Below are 27,935 nucleotides of genomic sequence, written 5' to 3' on the forward strand. Positions count from 1 at the left end.
TTCTAATGATTGTCCAATTCAAAGGTGAAGGTCATGACTTCCATCCGTCGTCCAAAGCGCTTGATTGTGCGAGGCGATGATGAGAGGGATCATCCGTTCCTGGTCAAAGGAGGAGAGGACCTTCGTCAGGACCAGCGCATTGAGCAGCTCTTCAGTGTCATGAACATCATCCTCAGCCAAGACGCAGCCTGTTCCCAACGCAGTCTGATGCTGAGAACCTACCAAGTCATCCCCATGACCAGCAGGTAGAGCATCTATATCCGGATCAGTTTTACTATTTAAAGGTTTAGAAAACATGCCGGTTTTGCTGTTTACTTTAAAGAGAGTTTGCTATACCTTTATCATCTGATGTTATTTAATCTGAAATATACAGGGGTTAGACAATGAAACTGAAACACCTGTCATTGTAGTGTGGGAGGTTTCATGGCTAAATTGGAGCAGCCTGGTGGCCAATCTTCATTAATTGCACATTGCACCAGTAAGACCCTGTGCATCCAATGGTTCAAACATTGTGTCCTGAAGGCGGTGCCGTGTATCAGGACGATAATGCACCAATACACACAGCAAGACTGGTGAAAGACTGGTTGGATGAACATGAAAGTGAGTTGAACATCTCCCATGGCCTGCACAGTCTCCAGATCTAAATATTATTGAGCCACTTTGGGGTGTTTTGGAGGAGCGAGTCAGGAAACGTTTTCCTCCACCAGCATCACGTAGAGACCTGGCCACTATCCTGCAAGAAGAATGGCTTCAAATCCCTCTGACCACTGTGCAGGACTTGTATATGTCATTCCCAAGACGAATTGACACTGTATTGGCCGCAAAAGGAGGCCCTACACCATACTAATAAATTACTGTGGTCTAAAACCAGGTGTTTCACTTTCATTGTCCAACCCCTGTATATGGAGCTTGCTTTAATTTCACCAGAGTTTCAAATCAGAGATTACTTAATAACATATTGACAAATTCCACATCCGTATGTAGCCCAGTATTTGATGTCAGAGTTTATATTCTTTAAATGATCATCAGGTAATAGTTGTCGATGGTAATACCCTGTGTGTTGATTTGTTGGCTGATACCTGCAGGGTTGGGCTGATAGAATGGATGGAAAATACCTGCACACTGAAAGACTTCCTGGCCAGCAGAAGGACTGAGAAAGAGCAGAGGACCATAACACAGTATGCTTCTTATTAACAGCCAGTGTTTATTTTAAATGTAAAAAGCATACCACACTGTCAATCATCACTTCTCACATGCTTTCTGCTTCTGTCTCTGTTACCAGTGTTTTACTGCTCTGATCTGTGTTCTAGGCCTAATGAATTGTATGATAATTGGATAAGTAAAGTTGCTGGGAAAGTGGATGGAATAATGCGATATGCTGAGGTATACAGGTATGATATTGTTGATGTTTCTGTTCACAGACTGTAATAAATCAAATTGGATCGCTGTGTCAGTGGTTAGTAGAAATGTCAGGTGTAGCATTACTGTGTCTGGTCTTTTTTCCCTCAGGAAGGCAAACTGCACAGACACTGTAAATAACTTTAAGAGGATTGAGCAGACAGTGCCAGAAGATCTGCTGAGGTATGCTTTTGTGTTTTCTTCCTATTAATGTGGGATTACTTTGTGACTGCTACTTAAGCCTTATATTGTATGACATTATACAAAACTATGGATACTGGAAGCCTGTGCTAGCATTTCTCCTGCGGTGTTGCTATCAGTGTGTGAAGAGTGGGAGAAGAGGGTTGCATTGACAATCCAACACAATGGGCAGCACTTTGAACACATTTTATAGAAACTTGTAAATAACTCATGAAAGAATAAAGTTACGTTAAAACCAAGCACACCATTGTTTTTCTTGTGAAATTCCCAATAAGTTTGATGTGTCACATGACCCTCTTCCCATTGAAAAAACAAAAGTTGGATCCAAAATGGCCAACTTCAAAATGGCCACCATGGTCACCACCCTTCTTGAAAAGTTTCCCCCCTCCCATATACTAATGTGCCACAAACATGAAGTTAATATCACCGACCATTCCCATTTTATTAAGGTGTATCCATATAAATAGCCCACCCTGTACATCAGGCTGCATCAATCCAGTAGTTATATATCCTGCATTATAATATATTTTCTTATGCTGTACTATTTCTGTCACTTGAACTGCTGCTTTAGTAGCCAGTAACAGACTGAAACTGACATGAAAACAAAAGTATAGAGCTCTGTAGTTTCTAAAGAGGGATTCTTTAACTGGTCCATTAACCAGGATATGAAGGCCGTCTACATCTTTGGTCAAACCCAATTTACAGTGCAAAATTGTGGACCTTGTAGGTGCTTTGAGAAATGGTTTGATAACCACTGATCAAGGATGAAGATTTGGGAGTCTTTGGGGATTTTATTTATTTATTTATTTATTTTGGGAGACTAGGGATCTAAATTTGTCAAATGTGTTTGAGCAATGGGCTTCCGTCATTTACTTCCTCATGAATATCCATGTGTGATATATCACTTGTGGCTGTCAATAAGATTGTGACTTTACTGTGCCCCTTTAGACGAGCTTTTGTGAAAATGAGCACCACACCGGAGGCCTTCCTCTCTCTGCGCTCTCACTTCACCAGCTCTCACGCTCTGCTCTGCGTCAGCCACTGGGTCCTGGGCATCGGAGATCGTCATCTTTCCAACTTCATGATCAACACTGAGACTGGAGGCATGGTCGGCATTGACTTCGGACATGCTTTTGGATCAGCCACTCAGGTGGGCTTCACTAATCAGATATGAGCTCACAGACATGTATTCATCTAAAAAGCAGAACAACAAATGCAGCCTGTTTAATTCTGAAGGATGAAACACGTTGAAACATGGTTCTGAAAATATAATTTAAACTCTTTTTGACACATAAGTCAACATAATCACATGGGGACTTTAGGTAAACTGTAAAGTGTTAAAATGAGGGTCTTTTATCAGTCACTTTCCTTTTGTAGTTTCTGCCAGTTCCAGAGTTGATGCCGTTCCGCCTCACTCGGCAGTTTATAAATCTAATGCGACCGATGGCTGAGTCAGGTCTGATCCGCAGTGTGATGGTTCACTCACTCCGAGCCTTTAGAGATGACCCCGACCTGCTGCTCAACACCATGGACATCTTCGTCAAAGAGCCTTCGCTGGACTGGAAGGTAGGGATTGTTTAATGTGTTAAATGACAAAAGTTGTGACTGAAACAATCCACCTACCCACATGTGTTTTTGGACCGTGAGAGGAAACCCACACGGACACGGGGAGAACACACCACACTCCTCACAGACAGTCACCCGGAGGAAACCCACACGGACACGGGGAGAACACACCACACTCCTCACAGACAGTCACTCGCAGGAAACCCACACATACACAGGGAGAACACACCACACTCCTCACAGACAGTCACCCGGAGGAAACCCACGCAGACACAGAGAGAACACACCACACTCCTCACAGGACAGTCACCCGGAGGAAACCCACGCAGACACAGAGAGAACACACCACACTCCTCACAGACAGTCACCCGGAGGAAACCCACGCAGACACAGAGAGAACACACCACACTCCTCACAGACAGTCACCCGGAGGAAACCCACGCAGACACAGAGAGAACACACCACACTCCTCACAGACAGTCACCCGGAGGAAACCCACACGGACACGGGGAGAACACACCACACTCCTCACAGACAGTCACTCGCAGGAAACCCACGCATACACAGGGAGAACACACCACACTCCTCACAGACAGTCACCCGGAGGAAACCCACGCAGACACAGAGAGAACACACCACACTCCTCACAGACAGTCACCCGGAGGAAACCCACGCAGACACAGAGAGAACACACCACACTCCTCACAGACAGTCACCCGGAGGAAACCCACGCAGACACAGAGAGAACACACCACACTCCTCACAGACAGTCATCCGGAGGAAACCCACGCAGACACAGTCACCTGGAGGAAACCCATGCCAACAGAGAGAACACACCACACTCCTCACAGACAGTCACCCAGAGCTGGATTCGAACCCACAACCTCCAGGTCCCTGGTGACTGCGACACTACCTGCTTCACCACCGTATCGCCCGTTCTTTGAATTGATTCTTTATCTAATGTGATGTGCACTTTATAGAAGAAATGAAGGAATAATAAGTAATTGCTATTTTCTTGTGGTAAAATGCTTTCTTGCTCTGTTAAAGATTACACACCCATTGAACATCATTTTTAAGGTTTTTGTGTAATACGCTCAAGAAGTTTTCAACCCTACGGATTAAACCTAGTCTGTGATTATATTCTCCATTCAATGGACAAATCACAGTCATAATGCTGTGTAGCCCAGGACTAGCCTTAATCACTGTCTGTGTGTCTAAGGAGTGTATAAATAAACATTTTAACCTGCAACTGCTTTTTTAATTTGCTCCTTCATTTTTTTTTTTAGAACTTTGCAGTGAAGCAGCTGAAGAAAGGAGGAACCTGGACTGAAAGTGTTGATATTCAAGAGATCAACTGGTACCCTCTACAGAAGGTCAACTTTGCTCGGAGGAAGCTAGAGGGAGCCAATCCTTCAGTTATAATAAGGTGAGTCCAACTATTTACTAATGAGCTGTTTTTCCTCAGAACTGGGTCCAGACAGTTGCCCTTTTAAATGTACCACACAACAGGAGAACACTTTCAAACACTGAAAACACTGTTTGAATTAGGTGTGTGGTGGGTCCTGGGAAGAGCATGAAGGAGCCCAGTGAATACAAACTGCACAGACAGAAATGTTCATTATTGAACAAAAATTATTCCTTAAAAATATATTTTAGGGTCAGTCTAATTTTCGTCTGCAGTTTCTCTGAATTTCTAAAACATTTCCTGAAATCTACACCCCTTTTCTCAAAACAGTAAACACAGAACCCAAATGTCAAGCTCATTCTGCCAATATTGACTGATTTTACAAAATTAAACAAGACTCGAAACTATTTTGTCTTTGTTCAAAACCAAACACTGCTGTCAAATGACACTCCAATTCAGTCAAACACTGCACACAAAAAACCACTGCTCTCCACGCAGAAGGAAGAAATTCTAAATTCAAGAATTTATCATATTTTTGAAAACTTTTTTTAAGTATTTATTTGTATACTACAAAACCAGCATAAAATACAAAACACATGAACTGTAATATCTTTAATTGTATTTACAATACACAGTGTCAGTTAATCATTCTTTATGAGACTGAATCCAGCTTCATCCAAATAGATACTTATGGACTCTCCGTGGATTCCAGTTCTTCTTTCTACAAATAGAAGTCGTTTTTTATTATTAGAGGTTTGCATACAGTAAAGCTGAAATAGCAAGTTTTCTCAAATACTTTATCCTGTCTTCTGTCTAGAGTATTAGTCGAGTAATGCACTGAGCCGTGTTACTCTATATTTAAACCGTACCTTACTGTAACATTCGGGTACCAAACACATTACAGCACCTGCTTTTTTTGTTGTCTGAATGTCCTGAATATCAAGGTCATCATGAATCTCTTTATAGGCTGCACATGTCCTGCTTCCCTCAGTCCTGTCCGTTACTGAAAGGACAGACAGAAGTGTGCAGTTTTACCTGTAGTGTTTAACTTTCTTGACATTTGTTTGCCATTTAGGGTGAAGGTATAGCAAGGTGCAGAATTTGTTTTTGTAAATGAGAATGTGTTCAGAGATTTAAAAAAAAAAACGCTGTATTCAAGTTTTGTGAAACAAGATTTTTCCTGGGAACTTCAGAACAGAAATGTCATCATCACACCCACAGGCCATCTGTGAAATCTCAGTTGGACAAAACCTGGACTTTGTCCTAGTGATTTAGCAGGATAAAGTCCATTCAATGTCCGGTTCAACAGATTTGGACATTGGCATTCTCACGTACAGTTTTCCATGTAATGTGTGGAAAAGTTCAGGGTTGCGGTGCATGTCTGAAAATGGCCATAGATTCATTCATCTCCATGTGATGTTTATAGGCTTCTTTTTGTATTTTCTTTCCTCATCCATGACAACTTTGGGATAAGAATCTAGTAAATAACAGTATGGATTTTATTATTCGCTAGTGCAGTTTTCAAGTTTGTAGATTTTGTGCTGAAGCTGTTTCATAAATTAAAAATAAAAGCAATCTGCAAAGTAGTGACAGTAGTTGTAATTGATATTCAAGGTTGTAATTATGTTGAATTTACTCTTTCAGTGAAGAGCTGCGTCTAGGCTTTGAGAAAACTTCTGCGTTTAAGGGGATGCTGGCTGTGGCCCGAGGAAGTGAGGAGAACAACATACGCGCCCGGCTTGGAGAGAAGGATCTGAGCGTGGAGGAGCAGGTGGACTGTCTTATTGACCAAGCAACTGACGCCAATTTACTGGGCAGAGTGTGGATAGGTTGGGAACCCTGGATATAAGTAATGCATTTATCCATATTTCTCAGAACATGTTTCAGCTCATTAAGCTTTGACTGTAATGTACCTTAATATTAACTCAAAATGAAGTCTCACTGTTAGCATATAATCTTGTTCTGACACAGCTGTACTCTGTGCTTTTTTGAAATAGTGCTCAATGTTTGAGAGCTCTTCGATTTATAGATGAATCCGTATCAAATTACTGTTTGTGATGTAAGACTTTAGTCGTGATGTGGCTCTTCACCCTTCGTTGGGCCGATATTGATGTTTTTGACAGAACAAATCCATCTGTGCCTATCCTGGGTCAATGTGGGGACGTGGAAAAGAGAGCTTTAGGTATTTGCCAAAGCATGTGAGACCAGGTGAGAGGCCTGGGGCAGTAATTGTTTCCACACTTGTAATTTAATACCCGTAGTCAAATGACATGCTTACTAATTTTCACAGTGAATATAAACATCCTCTCTACAGGGAAGTAAATAAGATGTTCTGCAATGATCTTTGTAACAGCCATATATCTTTTATTTTTCCAATTCCTTAAGGCAAACCTTTAACTGCATCAAACGGTATAGGTGTTTGCTCTCTGCAGAGGATGTGTAAACTCCGTTTTTGAGTCAAAATTGAAAGAACAAGACTGGCCAGGTGAACATAAACCTTTCCATGACTGGGGACCTTGGGGTCATACTCATTAACTAGGCACCAATATATAATTGCACTTAAATGTTATCTATGTAAGCTCAAATACTTTGTCATACTGATTCATCACGTATTAAAATAATTTGAGAACATTTGTATCCATTGCTAATCGTGTGGGGTTTAAAGACTTATACAATTGGAAATTCCCTGCCTTTAACAGCAGTTGCTTAGGTCATGAAAACACACAGGGTTTGGGAGCGTGGGTGTTTTATAGTAGTACTGATTATACATCCAATGCTTCCACACACTAGTGATATGAAAATTAATATGACAAGACCACTGACAACTGCACGTCCCACAAACCTGTGATACACACTCTCAGTCTTAATAAGCTCTTACACATTTCTGATAAACTAGTCAGGGAAAACTCCAAACCACAAATATGGACTTTGAGACAGGCCAATTGTGTGGGTTTTATTCTGAGTTTTCTGAAAATGTTGAGACAGAGTTGGCCAATAAATAACTGACACATTAGCTGTATTCCTCCTTTTAGTTCCAGAAAGTAGGGGGATCATGTTTAAACTGGACTATAATTACAACCCCATTCCCCAGATGTGCACATCGATGCTGTTTATTAAAGCTGTGCACTTGATTCCTATTAAATGTAACAGTTGGACTACTGAGCCAAATATAACAAATCATCCCTGACCATATATTTATGGACATAGGACAGGAGGACATGTGAACATCAGGCAGGTTGATGAGTACGGATACAATTGAGCTTAAATTAAATGTTCAAATTGATCAGAGGTCCTTAAAAATCTACATATGGCAGATAAATGGTTTGTAATATTGACTGATCACCGACCAAGAAACGTGAAGGCATAACTAAGTTGGGTCCAAGTGTTCGTGTTTCTCAAGGCTTTGGGTTTGAGCAAAGTGTTAAGTTCATTGTGCAGGTACCATAACGTCACATAGAAAGATTACACAAAGACAAGGGTACAGGTCAAGACATGGACATTAATACACAAAGCACCCTTATATATATTTTTTTCATTTTTTTTACAAACTAGTAAAATCATTACAAGGCTTTGGACTGTGCATAGCATATAGAAACAAAACAGTCTAGCGCAATACTGAAGGCCAAGGTGTTATGGGCAGTTATTTTTTGCAGTACACTGCACGTTTTGCCTTAGACTAGCTTTGTGTTTGTTCGAGCTTACATTTTGGGCCTCCAGCCACTTATAAACTGCATAAGTTTCTTCACTTGCAGTTTGCTTAACTTAAAGTCCTCAGACAGAATCTCCTCTGTTAGCTGCAGAAGCAAATTACCATCGATTTTCTCTCGGACAAACAAAGCAACCACGTCGTCCAACATCCCAATGAATCGTAGTGACTTGGAGACCTCTTCAATGGAAAGGCCTGAAAGGTTTTTTGGAGGTTGCCATGGCAACTCCGTGGTGCCTTGAGGTGGTCTCTCGACCGAGCAGCTTGCTACCTGTAGTTCTGTAGCATCGACACAGGTGACCGTTGTCGAAATACATTCCCTGTCTTTCTTTTCTTCACTGGATTTAGGGGTTCTGGGTGGCAATATAGGGCAGGACTGGCTTTGCTTAGTGTTACATTCCTCAAAGGATTTGTCTCTGTACATTTCCAAGGTATAACTTGTAGATTTAGTACAAAACGGAGCAGAATATTGGCTCTTTGTGGCTGCAGTACTCCCCTCCAACCTCTCTCCTTTGTCAAAGTCAAAGAGGCCAGAGGAGCAAGCCTTTGGGGTACCAGGGGTCCTTTTCCTCGGGTAGCTGGAGTAGCTGCGACAATGGACTGAGGAGAAGTCCTCTCCCTTGTGTAGATCGCCTCCACAGAAGTCGTTAGGCCAAGACAGACGAGACAGTGTGGCATCCATGGAGGGGCTGAGGCACTGTTGCACTTTGGTGCTCTCATTGGTGTCTGGTCGAATCCAGTTGCATGGGTAACACACGTGGTTCTGTTCGTCCATTTCTTTTGAAGATTCGCTCTCTCCTCCTCTGCAGAGAGACAGAAGTATGCAAAACACTAAATACAATACAGTTGTGGAGGCTACTCAGTTTAACTGAGGAGTTACCATTTAGGTTCTTGAATAGTGACCATTTTGTAATTTCCTTCATTGAGTTCTTGAATTCTAAATCTTTCCTAATCCAAAGTGGATCCAAAGGATTATTGTTCACAAAAATAGTGCCAATTGTATACATTTGAAAACAGCACATCCTGTTTAGCCTGTCTCTTGTTTGTTGTAAAACAATTACAGGGAACTTACATGTTGTGCAGGCCGGAGGAGTAGTAGGACAGCGTTGGGCTGGGGGAGCGAGTGTCTGTCTGCCGTGGCTTGGTTGGTGGGTATGGCACTGTGGCACTGCTGGAGCTTAGGACTGTCTGTTTGGAAATTCGTGGCGGAATTGGAGGAGCATTTAACAATCGACACTCCTCTTTCACCTGCAAAGGTCAGGAGTAAAGCTTTAGGCTAGAGATATACTTGCTGTTTGGCCATGCATTCATATAGACAACCGTCTGCGTCATAAAAGTAGCAGTTCACATGTTTGACTATGTGCTATGCTTGTAACTGGAGGCTTCCACTAGAGGGCAAACCAGAGAAAGACGTGGATAATTGTGGACAAGTCTCTGACACAGCCTTCTTTATATCTTTCTGCCATTGTGATGCTGTTGATCGCCTGCACTGCCCCCACTGTTTACACGTGTACTGCATCTTGCATTCGCTTTATGTTTATTCTCTGAGGACCTGCACTACTTACACACCAAAGGGACACAGGATAGGTGAGGCAGCCATGATGTGTATGTGAACACATAGTTAACAGCAAGTATCTCTCTACATTTAGGGATACACCATGGTGTTGGAATCAAAGATATTGGCATAAGATTTCGTTACAAAAATTGCCATTTGGTCAATATTTCAAACTGATTTAATGATGAACATACTGAACTGTCAAACAGTGTAATGTAAGCAGTTGAAACTGACTGATTTCAAACATCAGAAGCAGCACATGCCTTCGCCTGTCCAGCTTGGTAGATTTGGTAATGGTCAATGGGGGGAGAACTTTGAATAAAAAAAATACTGTTAAACAATAGAGCAGAATGTTTAAGTGACTCAGGGCTACAGTTCTAATACCTGTATATTAATAATTGTATTGGAATATAATGAATATTAATGTACTAATAATAATTAATGCTAATTTTGCTGTGAACATGTTTACTTTTGTGGCCTCTGTAAGGAAAACCGTACAATTATTGCAACTGAAGTTTTGGATCCTAAAGCTCAAATTTAATTAGGCCATGAGGAATATTTCCAACAAAGTCAAGGTGGTGTATCAATATATATTGATGGACATAAACCATCATTATTTTTCTAAATATTTTCTGAGGAAGAAAACCTCACTGTGTTGTACAAACAGGTAAATGTGTGTCTAAATGGCTTAACACAACTAGGTTAATTCAAATTCTAAAGTGACTCAACAGTTGGAGGAAACAAATGATGCACAAATGGATGACTCTGGCGGTCACAAATTTACATGTGACACAGTGTGACATTGATCACACATCTTTGATCATACAGAGTGGAAAACACTTCTGTTGGAGTTGTTACACAATCTACAGGAGGAGTTAAAACACAGATGAAAATGAGTGTTTTTACAAGGAAATCATAAACTAAAAAAAATAATAAAAAAATGCAATCAATCTAAATGTTCCTGGCCTTAAAAATAATCTTTAACTTTGAATTTCAGCACTGAATTCTCCTGTTTGCCCCCATGCTGTGATATTACCCAAAGTAACCAAGTAAAATATTTCCTCAAACTTCACAAGGCAGCAAACAGCACTTTTGCCTAGTTACTGGAAAGCACGCCCCCAATCAACATGTATACGTTTAAACGTATAAGTTAAAAGATGACATTTGGGGCTTACACTATGCAACTGTGAATCATATTTTACTCATAAAAAATTTAACATTTTTAAATAAACTGTAATAACTTTCTTAGCTTTTTGAAAGCACTTAAAGTACTGGACCAGCGGGTATACGCGCTCCAGAAAATGTTTGTATCATCAAAAGGTTGAGTGCAACTGACAAGTCAAAGCTTTTTAAATAGATTTTATTTCATTTTCAAATTTAAGACTAATTTATTGAGCGTTACAGTGCTTTTCCTAGACATGTAAAGCACTAAAATTTTCCATCTCTCCAGGTCTGTCCCAAAAGCTAGTGAGCTGGCTACATAGGCTCTCCCGGTTCTTTGATACCTCATTGTGCTGCTCATGAAGATACCTTAATCTGCCTGAATTTTAAGGCAGTATTGAACCGTTCCTCAGCCACAAAAGCAATCCCAACACAACTTCCATCTACTTCGCTCATATCTCAGAGCAAAAATAATTAAAATAACAATAAAAACAGGAAGACTAGACTCCACCGTGCTGAAATGCTGAGACAACACTAGCAGTAAACACTGATTGCGTGAAGCGGGCGAGAAGCCGTGACTCAATCCCTCTGTAACTAGAGCGTCTCAAAAATCTGCCTCATGAAAACAGGCGATCGTTAGAACGCTGCCGACTTAAACAGGTGTCTACATAGATAGTGCCTACTTAGACAGCTCACTGGCTTTTGGGACAGGCCTTACATCACAAAGTTGCCTTAACCACCTCCAACATGTAACATTCACCTGGATGATACTACTCCAGAAATATTTGATCAGGGCATCAACTGCATTTTAGCTAATTACAGTGTGAAAAGGTGTTTGATGTCTGTCTGATATACTCACAGCTTCAGATTTTGGAGGCACAGGGGGTGGAGGTAAACTGATATCTGTGCTGAGAAGAGCACTTGTTGAACCTGCACTGGGGTAGTGGACAGGAGGGCAGTTGGAGAGGCTTGCATTTACTCTGACAGCTTCTGTGTGCTCATGTACAGTTCCACGGTTCTTGGCGTGGTCCAGCCACAGTTCCTCATACGGCAGATCAGGTTTGTACAAGCTGCCTGGGCCCGAAGATGCGTCAAGCAGCTCCGGAAGCAGATAATCGGCATCTGATGGTTCGGGAGGCACATAGTCGCCGTACAGGCTCACGCAACCTTGTAGGTTCACCTCACTGTTGCCATGAAGATTGTTACCGTAGACGCAGACGGAAAGCCGATGAAAGGACTGCGTGAGTTCGTCTCGTGCTGCACTGAGGGAGCTTGGCAAATGAACATGAGAGGGGCAGCCATTTGTACCGACGTTACTACTGCTGTTTCCTGTCCCACTGCTGCTCCCTGTTCCTCCAGTACCACTCTTTTTTGGACTCTTCCCGTCCTCTAACCAGTCTACTCGTACATCGCGTACGGCCCTGGAGTAGTCATCAATGTCAAACTGTTCCTGGCAATAGGCAAACCATCGGTGGACCACTGTTTCCAGCCAGGCTTCTCCCTGCAGCAGTCCCTCAGGTACAAGCAACCGTGGCAAGGCTCCAGCTACATGCAAAGGAAAATGCACAGGCAACACCTTGTTGGATCTCAGCACGCAGCACACTACCACTGTCTTGGTCTGAATGTTGACGAGCTTGTAGCGATGACCCTCGCGGATCAGGTGCAGATCGTGTGGGTTGCGCGGTGGGCTGATGGGGACAGTTACGTTCACAGGCAGCCGGGTCTTCTCCACAATGGTGCGGATGGTGTGCTCTCCCTCCTGCATCTGCAGCTCGAGTGGGGAGCAGGTACTGAAGCGGCCACGGCACTGGAAAGGCAGGCTAATGCTCTCGTTGGTGCGGTGGTTCATGCAGATGAGGCATGGCATCTTTCCTCTGCCGAGCTTTCCGATGGAGTTGAGCTTCCCGATGCGTTTGAAGATGGTGTTGAAGCGAGACTTCTCCCTTGACGTTTTGGCATAGAGGATCTCCGCCTGGCCCATGAGGGTTAACTCATCGCCAGTGCTCAGAGTAATGTTGTATACCTCTGTGTCCTCGTTACATTCGCCCGAGGCCATCTGCAGGGGAAAGGTCAGCAAACTCCACTTATTAAATTAATCAATAGATTTTTTTTTTAACCCACAGAATTTTACAGTCAACAAAAAATAACAAAGACTCTAGGAGTTTCAAAGACAATGGGACTTTGCATTTTGGTGCAGGCCATTGTGAATTCAGTTCACAAAACAATGAAAAGTCTGTTTCGGTTTCAGCAGCCTTTCAGCGATGTTACAAAGGAGAGCACACATTGCTAATCAGAGTTGGGAAGTAACAAAATACACAATGAAATTACGTATTACACACAAATAATAAAAAACAGACAAAAAGAGTACAGACAAATTCTTCAAAAACTTAAGGTGATCAATTATAGAATTAGATAATGGGGTGAAAAATGCACTCTGATGGGGGAAGCTCTATATGGAAGGTTCAAGGGTCACGTGCACATAGAAAACCAGACCTTAACATTGAACGTTATTTCTTCCATGACATAGACTCTCTCAGGGAATGCTTTGGCCACTTCTTCCACACTGTTAAAGTACTGCACAGGCTCTTTAATGTCCCTGTCCTGCTCCAGCAGTTTGAACTGACCTGTCCAACAGAGGGAAAAAAGTGTGAGTATCACGGCATTATTCAGTTATCATTTGCTTTAGACATTCTTAAAAATTCTACATATAAATAATACTACATATGGTGGTGCAGCAGGTAGTGTCGCAGTCACACAGCTCCAGGGACCTGGAGGTTGTAGGTTCAAGTCCCGCTCCAGGTGATTGTAAGGACTTTGGTGTGTTCTCCCTGTGTCTGCGTGGGTTTCCTCCGGGTGACTGTGAGGAGTGTGGTGTGTTCTCCCTGTGTCTGTGTGGGTTTCCTTCGGGTGACTATCTGTGTGGTGTGTTCTCCCTGTGTCTGTGTGGGTTTCCTCTGGGTGCTCCAGTTTCCTTCCACAGTCCAAAAACACACGTTGGTAGGTAAATTGGTGACTCAAAAGTGTCCATAGGTGTGAGTGAGTGTGTGTGTTCCCCTGTGAAGGACTGGCCCCCCCCTCCAGGGTGTATTCCTGCTTTGCACCCAGACCCACCGTGACCCTGAACTGGATAAGCAATTACAGGTAATGAATGAATGAATGTATAATAATCATGATGTTTCTTCTACAGCAGCCTTTACATTAATAGCACTTATAAGAATGTGATGATACAAGCTTTTTGTCTTCATCAACGAATGTCACTTTGCGCTTATGTTCCCACTTCCTGATTTAAGCCTAACCAGAATTTAGTTCCAAACCCTGGTGTCACAATCAAATCATAATTAAATACCAATAATATTTATAGAGAAATTATAAGCTATAAGACAGAGCATTTAGATGAAGGGTAACCAAGTATTTAGAAATACATGCCCACTACATCAAATTAAATATTACTGACAAAACTTGCTACAGATTCCTATAAAGTGTACAAAATAAATGAAAACTCAGGGACACACTACACTCAAAATGAAAAAACTGCATCCACAATAAGTAATGGACTGCACCACATTCACCCCACATACATCTCTTATGATGCTCACATGAACACTATAGTATGGTAGACATGTCATTAAAATAAAATGAAGTACCAGAATGAATTGGCAGGGAAATGTTCAATGTGAAAAGCTGGAAAAGTAAACTACTGTTAATAATTAATTACACACAGCAGATTTGAAACAGGGCAGCACAGTAACACAACAGATGTCACTGTCACACAACTTGAGTGTCCTGTGGTGTGTTCTCCCTGTGTCTGGGTTTTTTTCATGTGTGCTCCAGTTTACTCCCAAAAATTCAATTAAAAGTTTCCCTAGGTTTGAGTGAATGTGAGAATGTGGGGGGCCCTACGATGGACTGGTGCTCTGTCCAGGTTGTTTCTGCCTTGAGCCCAGTGAGTCCGGTTGGGGTACAGACCCACAGCGACCCTGAACTGGTTAAACGTTTACTGACATTGAATGAATAAAAGACTATATTTGTAACAATTGAAAAATATTAATTAGGAAAAACAATAAGAATATTCAGTTCCCCTTTATTTTAGAGAATGAAAAGCCTTGGCAGTGTTTGTGTGGTAATAAATTATACTAAATATGTACTTTTTACACATATTTAACTTTTCCAAATGGACATGAAAATATTTCTTTATCAGAACATTTTAGGAGCTGTATGTATAGTCCCAGTGACGCTGCACCAAAACTATATTGCTCGACTGCTATTCTGTTTCCTCCTGAAAAACACCCATGCTACAATATCATCACAATTTACTGGCACTTACTGTTATTGAACATCAATTTTTGGAACGAAAGAGAATGACCTCCCCTCTGTTCAGCATTTATGCAGTCAAACATCCTTCTCAAGAGTGACGTCAATACGGAGAGGTCAATTAGATAATTGCCCACCAGCGTAAAACTGATGGAAAATGCTGCAGCCTAGACAGCCGATGCAGGACCTACACTGAAAATACCTTGGCTGATTCAGTTTATGCTTTACTCATTTAATTCTTGTCTCTGAATTTGTCTTATACACCACACCTTCCTTACATAGCAAATGTATGGAGAGGCTCCAGAAAACTGGAAAACGAGCTACATACAGTGCATCCACAACACTGCAAAAGTGGCCTCACCCTCATAATGGACAGGAATCTCGATTTTCGGTCCGATGACATAATGGCCCTCCTCCAGGCTATGGGCGGTAATCGTGGTCCACTGGCGGCACGAATGAATCAAGAGGTAGTCGTTTTCTCTTAGCCCTTCCACCGATTCCCCTGGAGAGAAAGACACTTATCTACATCAGCATGGAAATAAGACAATATAGTATCAGCACAGGATGTTACTTAAGGACACAGAACATGGGGCGCTTCTATTAACCTTATTTTAACACAAAGGGTGTATATTTTCTGAGGTATAATATTGCCACAACTCTGGTACAGAGGGAAAGGTGCATGTCTATTAATTAAACTATCACAAAGCCAGTTTTCTCAACTCGAGGATGCTTAGGGAAGTAATTTACATGCGATCTACTGATGTGTCCCTTCCGGACTAAATCTCCATGCAAATCCAACTCATTCATTAATTCCCAGCCAGACAGGTTAGTCACAATTTCAGCAGTCCCAACCTGACTAATGTGGACTGAATGTCATAGACAGTGGGGTGCCATTTAAAGGGCTCGTCTGGGTTCCTTATTAATGATTCAGGCTTCTGGTGCATGCAAGCGTAAGACAGTGTGTTGCCATTGCTCTGCCTTTATGTTTTGTCCCAAATTCCATGAAACAGAATTTGTAAAATCTACACATATAAATTCAACAGAATGCTCCTACAAATGGTGACGAGCATCTCTAATAGCAACGCATTACTCTTAATGTAGACCAAAATAAGCACACTGAATCTCAAATGGCTCCCTACTCACAATGTAATCCATTATGAAGGTCATGAATTCACAGGTTCTACACCCAAATACTGCACTCTGCACATTCATGGGTATGTTGACCTTCACTCTCACCATGCTTCTTCTGAAACTGAAAACGTTAATAGGCCGTTTGTAACCTAATTCTGAGAAGGCTTCATTTGAACACTCAATAGTGTGAGGCTAGCCTTCAGCCGCATAAATATTAGTGAGGTCAGACACTGATGTATAATCATTAATTCTAAATCTCAAACAGCACTCCAACTCATCCCAAAGGTATTGGCTAGAGCCCATCTGGAGTTCATCGCCCTAGAGAACACAGTTCCACTGCCCACAGCCTTATATGAGGTTTATACTCCTCTGTCGAACACTTGACACTGGGCATGGGGAACTTAGGCTAATGCACAGCTGCTCCACAGCATCCTGTTCTGTTGGCTATATTTTCCTATGGAGACTGTATAGTTTTGGGCTCATACACTGTCCAAACTAAAAGGATTTTTTTTATATTCAGACAAAGTTTTATAAACCTCATCTATCTTTTAGGTCACCATTAGGATGTAGACGCCATTGTTTTATGAGCTACATAATGCTTTACAGAAGTAGCAGGGTGTCATTTGAGATGCAGCCATAAACTTCTAAGAGGCAACCTCTGTAACATAAATCAGATCTCAGGAGTCTGTTCCTTCACCGGCACAATGGATGAGCGGCACTGTCTTTATGCAGGTTCTCTGATCCATTATCTCATACACAAGGAAATGTTTCAGAAAGCAGTAGTTTGGAGATTAACAAATGTCTACCATGAGTTCAGTGTGACACTTAATTCTGGACTTTACCGTAATTTAGGAACATTTTTTCTAAAATTAACACTCAAGATCATCTCCAACTTCTGAAGTCTTCTGCAGGTACATTGCTAAAATAGTTTTTAATCATGTTCTTCATACCTAGCTTGTTTTACTAGTTAGAAAATGGCACAAAACCAGGTACTGCACCTTTAAGGAAACAGTATATATTTATGTATGTACAATACAAGTAACGCGTTTAATGAAACGTTTGAGGTGGAAATGAACACTTGAATAAATAGCTAACTTCGGCTTCTTTTATTTAGTGTTATTCTCCAGCTGCTCATTCCAACAGGGCTTCCATCCCCGAGTTTTAAACAGCACTATAATAAACGGCGGACCTCGAGAAAGTTCATATTTCTATGTTTTGTGCATTCAGTTACATACTTCACCGTTTAAGGTGCAAGTGAACATTAAATAGCTAGTGAATGACGCGGAGATTTGGATAATTAGGCGGCAGTAAATAGCAGGTACAAGTCGGATAACAACAATAAACAGCTAACCTCAGCCCCGCGGCTAAAACGAGGACTACTTGCTAACCTTAGCCGCGGAGCTAACGGCTGGAATTCCAGGCAGTAACACCGCCCACGCTCCCTGAGTCCGGGCGAGATTTCCCGTGGAAAAGTACAAAACTGGACGAATAAAACACATCGAGACCGACCCGAGGAGGAGCGGCCGGGTGTGTAGAGTGTGTAAAAGTGCTCAGGAGCCTGTTTAATGTGAACCTTACCGCCGTCCAGCCGGACGATCTGCGGGAGTCTGTAGGCGCTGACGAGCCGATCGAGCGGCAGAGCTGAGGAGCTCCAGCTCACATCCTTCAGATTTTTATACAGCATCGAACACACGTCCATGTTCCCCCCGCTAGCGCAGGCGCCTCATAGTCCCGGTGGAGAGCGGCGGGGTGACCGGGAGAAGCGCTCGGAGGGCCGCGGTTCTCCGCTCGCTGCGAGACCGAGGCCGTGGAGCCCGACTCCAATGTTTACACTCACAGGAAATACCATGGCTCCGTCCAGCGCTCAGCCCCGCTTCCTCCTCTCCGCGAGCCCGCGTCACCACGGCAACCGCCGCCATGTTGGATCCCCATTCAGTTCGGTTCAGTCTGTTTACATTATCCAAGCGGTTATTTCGGATTCGGTTTTGTGTGTTGAGCTGTTTAATCTGTTTGTTCAGTTTGTTTACATTTTCCAAGCGGTACATTCGGATAAAGTTCAGGCTTTGTACACTATTTGAGCTATTCAAGCCGATTCACTTAATTCATTTTACATTATCCAAGCGATTTTATCCGAGTGTGTCGCTCCAGTTCAGTGTACTGTGTTTACATTGTCTGAGCAAGTCATTTGAATGTATTCTGTCGGTTTATATTATCAGAATGAGAGTCCTTTTAGCTACATTCTGTGCGTTTGCAATGTCTGAGCTGTTTAATTAGAACATGGCTTTTCTGTACTTACGTACTTAAGGTAAACTACTGGAACCATTCAATGTAACTAATTCATATATTAAAGTAACCATTTATTAACTTGAGAAATTTTGTTTTGACTGGAGTTATGTAATAACATTTTGGTAGTGGGATCTTGCTTGAACTCCTCCCCTCTGCCCTATACATATCATCAAAATTTAAACTTCTAGGGAAAAATTATTCATATTAATACAGAAATGTGAGGGGGTGTTATAAAAGTACTTTTAAATGTAAATGCACCTGACATTTAAATGTGCAGCATCAGTATGCAGTGCACTACTATGGATATGAGGAAGTAAACTACCTGTTACAGAGTTATGCAAGATCAAATTATACAAGTTCAGTCTTACCCCAGCAAATCTATTCCAAGAACCCATCTGACAAAACAGCTTTACACAGATAACTCCTCACAGCTCATACAAAACACCATCTGAAATGTGATTTATTTTTCTTAGTAGGGAAAAACACATTAATATTTCCACTTGAATTATTCTCTACATTGCTCCTCTTATCTTCCAATTCTTATTAGTTTTTGCTAATACTGTACTTTTATAAGATCACATACACTATAGGACAAGCTATATAGACTATTGGACCCCATTCTAGCACATATTCAGAATAGAAGGCTGTTAATGGCTTGCTTATCTCACCTTGCCGCAACACCAGCTTCTCTAAAATCTTTAGATGACTAGAATTTGGAATATTTCTTTGAAAGTTTGGTGGCATTTGGCCTCAAGAACTTTAGTGAGGTCATGCAGGGATGTTGGATGATTAGTTCTGGATCTGAAATTCTAGTCCCACTTATTATAAAAATAACACAGTTCAATCCACAGCTTGAGCAATGTCAACTACAGTATTTTGAAGCCCCTAGCACTAGCCGTTGTGTTATTAGGCTTTTGTTCAGTGTCCTGTTTTGTTTCAAGCTGGACATCTTTCTTTATCCACAGTTAATTAGATTTGAAAGGCTCATTTACAAACTTGTGCTGTAATTTAAAAAGTAAATGTCTTTTCAAGGGTATAAACGAGTGAGCTGTAAACTCTGATTTAACCACTTCCTCTCTAACATTGAGAAGTAGTTGTGAGTAGAGTTGTTTCACATCTTGAAAGGGAAGAGTAGTAGTCAGAGGGATTTTAGCAGCAGTCAAGAAAACATGTCGTTTGTGAGCACTTTGCGGCAGTGGGACGAAGCGGTGTCTTTTGCTGAGAAAGGAGACACAGCCTCTGCTCTCAGAACATTCCAGGATATTCAGGAGAAGACGTCTAAAATCAACTACAACATTGGATGCCTCTATCTGAACAACAATGACCTCGACGCTGCTGAAAAGGTAAAACCTGAGCTGTTAATCTCAGAATCATTGCCTAAAGGTTTTAGGTAATTATGTATGAGTCATTCACTCTCTCTTACTGTGTGATGTTAGAATGTCAAATACAATACACTCTTATACTATAGTTAGTTCATTAAAAATACTGCAATTAAAAGGGGAAGTCGGATTATTTCAGTCTCTGAAGAGGAAGTCCACTCTTCTCTTTTTTTAAGGCATTTGACAGCAGTATTGGCAAAGATGAGCATATGGCTGTTGCCTTCTTTCAAAGAGGAGTTGCATTCTACAAAAAGGAGAAGTGAGTATCTCACTCATTAACTTAAGCCTTAATAATAGCCAGTGAAATATTACTCACAAAACCTTGTTTTGCAAAGGTAAAAAAAAAACTCTTTGCTTCAACTGTTAGTCAAAGTAAGGATATTAATGTGGATCATTGGTCTACAGTGAAATTTCCAGACAGTGATGAGCTGATCAAATGATTCAGAAAAAACACACACACACACAAGGAGATATATTATTATCTCTCAACACCAGCATGTCATAGTGTTGTAATATCCAGATTTTGTGCTAACAGGAAGCAAAGTAACCACTGTGTCTCTCAGTAAAGCCATGTGCCCTAGCCTTTATTTTACCCAGAATACTTAGCGGAACTCATTATATCAATATATCTCCAGGTTTGAGGAGTCATTACTGGATTTCCAGCAAACATTTAAAGAGCTGAGAGGAAATCAGCTGATAGACTACAAACCTCTTGGCCTGAGGTATAAACTTTATGCTTGTGAGGTAAGTCTTGTGTGGTTTGGATTAATGTGCTGGTTGTTTAACATGTGCACAATCAATCAGTATCATTATATTTATACCTAAAGAGTTACTTTTTGAGAATGTTTTGAAAAAAAAAATTGTAATTTCACGATAATGGCCCTTAGCCATGTACCGTAACCCATTACATTTTCCCAAACATATTACAATTCTTAAATAAAACAAGACACTAGCAGATATATATATATATTTAAATTATTTAAATTATTTATAAATTGATAATAATAATTTAATATAATTTTAAAATACCCTATTAATACGTAATATATTTGATATTAAACTAAATGATAAGTAATAACGAACACTGAGTGTTATTTCAGAACTAGATTATAGTATTTGTATTGTTCTGTACATTTAGGTCCTGCACAATATTGGACTAGTTTATGCCCACTTGGAGAAATGGGAGAAGGCCCAAGAAAACCTGCTCGCAGCTCTCAACCTTCGCACTGAAGCCAAGTTCAGTCACATCGACCAGGCTCTGGAGTCCATTCTGGTCAGTTAATACCCAAGAGCTTAGCATGACTCACATTCTGAAATGTATTTTAAAAATGTGATACTTCTTACTGTAATCAAAGGAAGTAAAACTATACTGTGTATTAAGGACATGGAGATGACATCATTGGTTCTGTTTGGAAACTGTGGGAAGGTTACGTTCGTTACAGAAGGGAATTTCACATGATAATGATATTCACTCTCACAGAAGCATAATAAAAATGATACTTTTAGACTTTTAGAACCATGTGCAAGGAAAAAATGTTGCAGTTTAATGAATGAGAACTTCAGCTAGTTGTTTTCAGTTTCTTATGGCTGTTGTAATCAGAAGCAACCAAAACTCATTTTAAGGCTGTATATAAACACAGTTTGAATTTAATAAATAATAGAAATTGCAGTTGCAATAATGGTCTGAATAATTGCAATAATATATTTTACCCAAATCATTCAATGTTATTCATATTATATTTAATGCTATTCTTAGCATACCATCAGTACCTAAACATTATTGACATATTCCACATGTTGCTACTACTCGTTCTTTTAGTTTGTTCCACACAATCACACCTCAGACAATGGAATATTGTACTGCATAGAGGTTTATGACATTTTTACCACATGAACTACCTCTAGTGATGTGTCTTTGCTGTATCATCAAAGCAATTTTTGCCTTCACAATTATTCTTTATAGTAGCTATAGTAATGTTTGGTTTGCAGTTTATGAATGGCATGTTAAATATATTTTGCAGTTATCAACTTTTTATGCATACAGAAGCAGAAGCTCTTTTCCTTGGTGGTGATTAAACCTGGCATTCTGTTCAAACCTAATAAGAATTATGTGGCAGAGCTGGAAAAAAAGGACTACCTAGGAAAGGCCAAGGTACCCAAAACCTTCATTTGACAGCTCACTATTATCAGTAACTTCTAGAAGACAACAGTGTTTTTAACCTTGGAGCTGTGTTAAACGTGTTAATGTTCTGTCCACAGGTTCTGTCCTCTGTTGTTCCGGCTGATAGCTTCTCTGGATTCGCCCCACTGCAGCCACAAGTGAGTCAAGATATATTTTTGTATCGTAGTCTTCTAGTTTTATGCCTTTGTTAGTATTCATTATTCCAGCCCCTGGTCCCGGTTCTTGGTTATGGAGCTCTTATTGAGCTTGATCATGTGCAGTGCAACAGAGAATAATAAAACAGTGCAGTGCAGGAATTATTAAAAAACACCATCCTAAATTAAAAGTACAGTGGGAAATAACTAAAGTCTCTGTTGGAATTTTTTTTCCAACTCCCAGGAAGCCACTCCCAGGCAGTTATGTCATTTAAGACCAATCTCTTGCTTTTACATGGGAGAGACTTATAAAACACAGAAACTGCATAAAGGGTTTGTAGTATTCACTACAAATAAACATGTTCTTATACCTCTATGTGTGTTATATGATTAGGAACACCACATTAAAGATGGAGTCCTATGAGTGTTCTCTCTCTTTACGCTTTATGCACTTTGGTGACCATGATCATCCTTTGTCATATTTTTCTTTGCACAGGTTGAAGACGTACCTGCTACACCAAAGGGTCCTGAGGTATTGAGGTAAACTCAGAGCTTGTTCTCTGTAGTGTCTTTTACCCCAGTCATTTGGAGCTTTATTTATAGCTGTGTGGTAATCTGCAGGGCACTTGAAGGTGAGCCACACACTGTTCTGTATGAGTTTGTTCCTGAGACCAGCGAGGAGTTGGCTGTGTTGCCAGGCAACATCGTTTTTGTTCTTCAGAGAGGGACCGACAACTGGGCATCTGTTATCTTCAACGAAAGGGTGTGTTGTGTGTGTCTTCTGAATTCACAACAATAATGTTACCCATTAAATATTGTGGTTATTTTTTCCTTTTCTGCCAGACGTTTTCAGTGTGTACTAGACTGGAGTCTTTATTATGAATATTTATTCTTTACAAAGAGTGAAATATGAGTTTAAAGACAGATAATCATATGCTCTTATTGCTTTCTCATCATTTCCAGAGAGGGCTGGTACCATATAATTTCCTGGAACCACTGGATATTACAGTGGCATTAAAAGTTGAGCAGGTAAGAGGCCTTTATAAAAAAGTGTTCACAAGAGCGTAGCATCTACAAGGAGCCAGTATTTTGTTCAGGCCTCAGTTTCATTTTCTAATCTTATTTTCTTTTTCCCATCCTTCATTTCTTTTAACTTCTCCTAAGCTGACAAACATCCTTTTGATTTTTAATCACTGCAGTGATGTTTAGTATAGTACACAAAAAATGAGGATATTTTCAGCTTCTGTCTTATTTATGAAGGTTTTTCCACATGAAAGAGCCATTCAGTTTGTTTTATCTGTAAAAATTCCAAAGCATTGTACCAGTATTTATATTTATGAGTGTCTCTGTTATCTGTAGGTTGCACCATTTATCAGCAATGAAGCCATACCTGCCCCACCTAGAAGAGAAGCCCCCAGTAGGCCAGTGAGTAAACCCAGACAGAACAACATTACCCAGACATTCATTCATTCATTATATGTAAGCGCTTATCCAGTTCAGGGTCGCGGTGGGTCCAGGGCCTACCTGGAATCATTGGGCACAAGGCGGGAACACACATTGGAGGGGGCGCCAGTCCTTCACAGGGCAACACACACACACACATTCACTCACACACACACACCTACGGACACTTTTGAGTCGCCAATCCACCTGCAACGTGTGTTTTTGGACTGTGGGAGGAAACCGAAGCACCCGGAGGAAACCCATGCGGACACAGGGAGAACACACCAACTCCTCACAGACAGTCACCCGGAGCGGGAATCGAACCCACATCGATCCCACATCGATCCCTGGAGCTGTGTGACTGCGACACTACCTGCTGCACCACCGTGCCGCCCATTACCCAGACAATATTTAATATATACACTTTGTGTGCACTTTAAGGACATTAAAAGGTAGTTTGTCCCCTCTGTGCTACAGTAGCAGTCTCTATTCTTCTTAACCTTAGTCCTTACTCTAGAAGTTGAAACATTGTTAGAATACAAGACCCTTAGTGAGGAATTTTTCAAGATGCACCTAAAAAGGAATTGAATCTAGCCCTATTTTCGATAGAGGACACTCTTCTATTGCTCTATAGCCCAGTGCTTGAGGGCTTTACACTCTCAATACACATTTCCCATCATTGTATACACTTCACCCAGTACTTTTTATGGCATTAACCAATGATAACTTTAAGGTCATTTGCAACTGCTGCAGAATATCCAACTTTATTAAACATTTTTCTACGATGATTTTTAAGGAGATTTTGTGCACATTTCAACACCTTTGTCAACAGTGGGTGCACCTTAAACGAGACAATCACCCGATATCATGGGCTGAGCATATCATTACACCCTGAGTTCATACATCGAACTTCACTACTGATCAGTCAAAGAACTGCAATAATTTTAAATCATGTATGTTTCCTCCTAGAGCACAGACACTGGAGTGTTCCCTGGGTGTATTGTGAAAGTGCATTTCGTGTTTACAATAGCGATCTGCATTACACCAGGAAAGCCTTATTCAGCTGTGCTTCAGATGATCAGCACCAAACTGAAACTACCTGCTTCTGCACTTACTCTGAGGTAACAGCACATACCACATGAAACACATTATGGAGAACACAAGGGTATGGCTTAAATTCTAAAAGATCTATGAGAGAATATAAAAATCTACCCGTTTTACACACCTAAGAAAAACACTTCAAATATTTGTGTATCATATACTGTAGTAGTTGGTTACTAAGGTGTCCACAGGCCTCCACAGGGCAGACTAGAGTTGTGGGGCTGGAACGCCCAGCTATGATAATAAGAGTGTATTTGCACCTACATCTGTAACATATTTAACACTGAAAATCACATTGGATAAGAGCAAGTACCATATGCAATGAATGTATTAAATGAATGGTTTTGCAGCAGCTTTTAACATAATCTAGAGTCTGGTGAATACTACATTGCTCATTATTTTTCTTTATTACAGTCATCACCTAACAACCCTATTAAAATGACATAGGAACACCTCTAAACCAAAAAACAATAAAAATGCAGAGATTTATGGGCATGCATGACTAGGCAAGTTATAAACACCCCTTGCTTCTGACTTACAATTCTCACCCCTGCCTCAGAACTCACACCGAGCATCAGTTATATACTGGTTACTTATTCAAATTTTCCATTCCACCCAAATGGTGCAGCAGTTAAATTCTGGCTCCTGTGAAGTTTGTTATCAGGATGTTGAATGTAAATTTTACCTCATAGTAATTTTACATATTAACATCATTTTTCATTTTATTAATGTATTTTTCAAAGCTGTTTTCAGAGGAAAAATGTGAACTTCACATCATGAATATCATTGTATATAATCATAATAAATAATCAAAGGAATATAAGTATTTATACATTTGTGAGTGCTGTGAGTCATTAAACAGTTTGCTTAGGAGCCTGATACTTAATGAACACTTATTTTGTCCATTTACAAAGAATGCAGTACAGACAGAGCTATTACTTTTAAAGTTAGATTGCCAGATAATTGTCTCCATGTTTCTGATAGCTATGTGAAGCCTGGGTCTAATGAGAGAGTTACTGTAGAGGAGTCAGAGATGGACGTGTTGTGGAGCTGTGTAAAGGACAACCGCCTAACACTGTGGTGCTCAGCTACTGAGGTATCGTAAACACTTCCAACACTGAACATAAGCATTAAGTCAAACGTTCATGACTACAGACGTCCAGAGAAGCCATGGGTTAATATTTGTCTGTACTGCTATCTTGAGATCACACAAAAACATATATAACAACTGTTATCTTTCTCAAAGCAACAAAAGTTGCCTTCTGTAGTTCAAAACTTGTTTTTCCAGTGATTGTACGATAACAATATGTTATCTTCAAGCATATTTGTTGCACATTAGCACATTATCTATCAGTTGCTTTTTTGACACAGCAGTAAGAAATCCCTGTATTGAAGACCTTAATGAAGGCTATACCTTAAAACCCTCCATGGAAAAGGAGTACTGATATAGGATTAACTCATATCCTCACTCGAAGTCTGTATATAACAATAGAAAATGTTTTGATATGATACCTGTAACAAGACTACATTAATTTCTCATTCTATAAAAATTATCTCTGAAAATCTTTCTTTGCCCACATTTCAAATGGTCATTTCTAAACTATGTGACTATGCAATTAATGTATTATCATGAAATGGTGAACTATGCTGCCTTTTTCAGGGAAAAATCAGTGCAACTCGGAAGAAAATGGTGGCTCTGTACTCTTACAAATCCACCACGCCAGAGGATTTGGAGTTTAGCAAAGGCGAACTCATCACCATCCTCTCAAACGGTAAACAGTACAGCTTCTGTATATCAGAAAAGTACATTAAAGGATCACTCAGTTGTTTTCTCTAATGATTACTCTTCACGTTATGAAACAGCCATTATACTGCCTCCTAGTGGCTAAGCGGTATCAGAAGCCCACTCTTTGGAGCATAAATACATTAGTTTCTCTCAGGGACTATAAATGTTTAATTCTTCAACGCTTGAGAGTTGCACCAATAAAAATGAATGGTTTGCTGCTTGTTAGTTGAACTGAAGTGTTGCTCCTTTAATGTAGATATTTATAGAAAGCTTTGGACTATATTACAGTATTTCTACTGAGGCAATCGCATTTTAATCATGTTTTTGATTTTCCACTCTAGTCAATGAAGAGTGGCTTGAAGGAGAGTGCAATGGGAAGATCGGTATATTTCCATCATCTTTTGTTGCAGAGACATAGACTCGTCACTGGAAGATGACATCAAAATAAATCTATAACAGTATTGCATTTCAGCAAGTGTGCTTTAAAGGGCCCATATCAAGAAAAACAAGATTTTATATGTATTATGATAAAGTATTAAATTATACTGTTCCCATGCCACTGCCTACCACTTTACACTACCAAATTTAGAGTGTTTCAACCTGGGCTGCATTTTTCTTATAAACTAGGCACAATAAAGCGCAGCCAATCAGAATAGAAGTCATTTAAAAGGAAGTCTTAAAGGCACAGTAACAAAAACCGGACACAAACGTTAAGGGATAAAATGAGGTTGGCATATTGCTTTGTAAAATGAATGAATGAATGAATGAATGAATGAATGGCACATGGTAATACAACAGGCAGTGTCACCCCACCGGTAGTTCAAGCCCCACCCTGGTTCGCCCTGTGACTGTGCAGGTTCCCTCCAAGTGCTCCAGCTCCCTCCCACAGTCCCAACTGTGCACCTAGTGACAAACTGTGAGCCTGAACAGGACGAAGTGGTTACAGAAAGTAAATATTCTCACCGCTAAAGCCTGCAAAAAGTAGCCCATAAGAAAAAAAGAAAAATGAAAGCACTAAGTGGTCTGTGGTCTTAAAGTGTAGCCAACAGTGTTTAGCTGCAGTAATGAGTAATATATGTGTAGCAATTATTTAATTATAGATAAACCTAAGTTTATAAATGAAAATTGAAATAATATATTAATGTAACATCAGGGTATGAAATAATCACAATGTACAAGTGACCAGATTT

At 40.5% G+C, this 27,935-nt stretch overlaps 3 protein-coding genes across 3 annotated transcripts in view; 2 read left to right on the top strand and 1 right to left on the bottom strand.

Annotated features, from left to right (window-relative positions):
- The window catches only part of prkdc (protein kinase, DNA-activated, catalytic subunit), a 54,985-nt gene extending 48,055 nt beyond the window's left edge, over window positions 1-6,930 (top strand). The window contains exons 79-86 of the mRNA XM_066682032.1: window positions 25-245; window positions 1,086-1,178; window positions 1,311-1,391; window positions 1,510-1,581; window positions 2,548-2,749; window positions 2,977-3,165; window positions 4,452-4,591; window positions 6,215-6,930. Of these exons, the coding sequence (XP_066538129.1) occupies window positions 25-245; window positions 1,086-1,178; window positions 1,311-1,391; window positions 1,510-1,581; window positions 2,548-2,749; window positions 2,977-3,165; window positions 4,452-4,591; window positions 6,215-6,419 (1,203 nt within the window). The 3' untranslated portion in view covers window positions 6,420-6,930. The remainder of the gene's footprint in view (window positions 1-24; window positions 246-1,085; window positions 1,179-1,310; window positions 1,392-1,509; window positions 1,582-2,547; window positions 2,750-2,976; window positions 3,166-4,451; window positions 4,592-6,214) is intronic.
- A 13-nt stretch (window positions 6,931-6,943) lies between these two features.
- Window positions 6,944-18,265, bottom strand: garem (GRB2 associated, regulator of MAPK1). The gene is made up of 6 exons (XM_066682033.1): window positions 18,013-18,265; window positions 15,665-15,805; window positions 13,486-13,616; window positions 11,852-13,048; window positions 9,349-9,524; window positions 6,944-9,079 (listed from the first exon to the last, which is right to left on the bottom strand). The coding sequence occupies exons 1-6, from the start codon at window positions 18,131-18,133 to the stop codon at window positions 8,269-8,271; spliced, it is 2,577 nt and encodes an 858-aa protein (XP_066538130.1). The 5' UTR covers window positions 18,134-18,265; the 3' UTR covers window positions 6,944-8,268.
- Window positions 18,266-19,768: 1,503 nt separating this feature from the next.
- On the top strand, window positions 19,769-27,896 carry ncf2 (neutrophil cytosolic factor 2). Its single transcript, XM_066681706.1, has 14 exons — window positions 19,769-20,063; window positions 20,276-20,358; window positions 20,735-20,843; window positions 21,238-21,372; window positions 22,144-22,251; window positions 22,359-22,418; window positions 22,912-22,955; window positions 23,037-23,178; window positions 23,379-23,444; window positions 23,775-23,840; window positions 24,828-24,979; window positions 25,944-26,055; window positions 26,620-26,731; window positions 27,087-27,896. Exons 1-14 carry the CDS (start codon window positions 19,890-19,892, stop codon window positions 27,161-27,163), a joined length of 1,440 nt encoding a protein of 479 aa, XP_066537803.1. The 5' UTR covers window positions 19,769-19,889; the 3' UTR covers window positions 27,164-27,896.
- Window positions 27,897-27,935: the final 39 nt, after the last annotated feature.

This window comes from Hoplias malabaricus, chromosome 9 (genome assembly GCF_029633855.1).
Source record: "Hoplias malabaricus isolate fHopMal1 chromosome 9, fHopMal1.hap1, whole genome shotgun sequence".
Taxonomy (NCBI): Eukaryota; Metazoa; Chordata; class Actinopteri; order Characiformes; family Erythrinidae; genus Hoplias; species Hoplias malabaricus.